The sequence below is a fragment of the Anneissia japonica genome, unplaced genomic scaffold, assembly GCF_011630105.1.
Source record: "Anneissia japonica isolate Jap-2015-1 unplaced genomic scaffold, ASM1163010v1 scaffold300401_len987_cov349_single, whole genome shotgun sequence".
Classification (NCBI taxonomy): Eukaryota; Metazoa; Echinodermata; class Crinoidea; order Comatulida; family Comatulidae; genus Anneissia; species Anneissia japonica.
In genome coordinates, this window is record NW_022684471.1 from 1 (window position 1) to 987 (window position 987).

Sequence of the window (987 nt, forward strand, 5' to 3'; positions counted from 1 at the left end):
CAGGTTCTGCATTATCTAGTGCTGATAAAAAGTTAATGAAAGCTTGCTTGCTGAGATTAGGTGGCCACTATGCTTCCGACTGGAGTAAAGAATGCACACACCTTGTAATGGCTGCAATCAATGTCACAGTAAAAGTAAGTATGGTAGTTTTTAAAAGGTGAATTTTTTTTAATTTTTAATGGTATTAGCATATTTCAGTTTTACTCTGTTTTTTCTTGAATTTTGTGGTTTCAAGCAGATTTCAGTGGTTGTTAACTTGTAGTAGTGGTCTATGATTCCAATGTCTAAAAATGGTTTAATGCATTACTAATGTCTTCAGCTCCGCAATTTAAATATGTGTGTTTACTACTAGGTTATCTGTGCACTAGTCTCCTGCTGTCCAATTGTTACTATGGAGTATGTCAACAAATTGAATGAAGCAGCAGAAAGTCACACTAACTTACCAGACAGCAGCAAGTATGTCATTCATTCAATTTCAACAGACTGAAATATTATTTATGTTTGACATCGGCCACCTCTCTATTAAGCCATCGTCAGTTGTGTTTTTATCATGTTTGTGTGTTTTGTTCATGTATTGTATTGTGTTTCCAAAAATAGCATATTTTATGGTGTCTCATCCTTGCTGCGAATGGTGCCGTTATTTCACTGCAACATTTTATTGAGAGATGACAATAAACCATTACCAAATTTATTTATCTTGATTGTGGTTTCTTTTAGTTTCATGCCAGGTGTTGTTGAAGTCGCCATCAGGAAAGATGAAGTATCATTTCAACCAAATGAGCTTAGAAAAACAGTGTTCAGAGACAAAACATTTGTCTTCTTAACTGAAAAAAAGGTTTGTTAATCATACTAATATTAAAATCTATCTTCTGGCAATATTATGGTTTGGAGCTTATGATAGATTGCTATATTAGATAATACATTTTAATTAATATTTGGTTGTCGCAAGAGTACTAAAAAAGTGAAGTCTCATGGCTACACAAACCG

General features: G+C 33.6%; 1 protein-coding gene across 1 annotated transcript; it reads left to right on the forward strand.

Moving 5' to 3' along the window:
- Nucleotides 1-6: 6 nt before the first annotated feature.
- On the forward strand, nt 7-835 carry LOC117106085 (nibrin-like; the record flags this gene model as incomplete). Its single annotated transcript, XM_033247426.1, has 3 exons — nt 7-134; nt 353-456; nt 718-835. Coding segments are annotated over exons 1-3 (321 nt in total), but the record flags the coding sequence as incomplete, so codon positions are not given.
- Nucleotides 836-987: the final 152 nt, after the last annotated feature.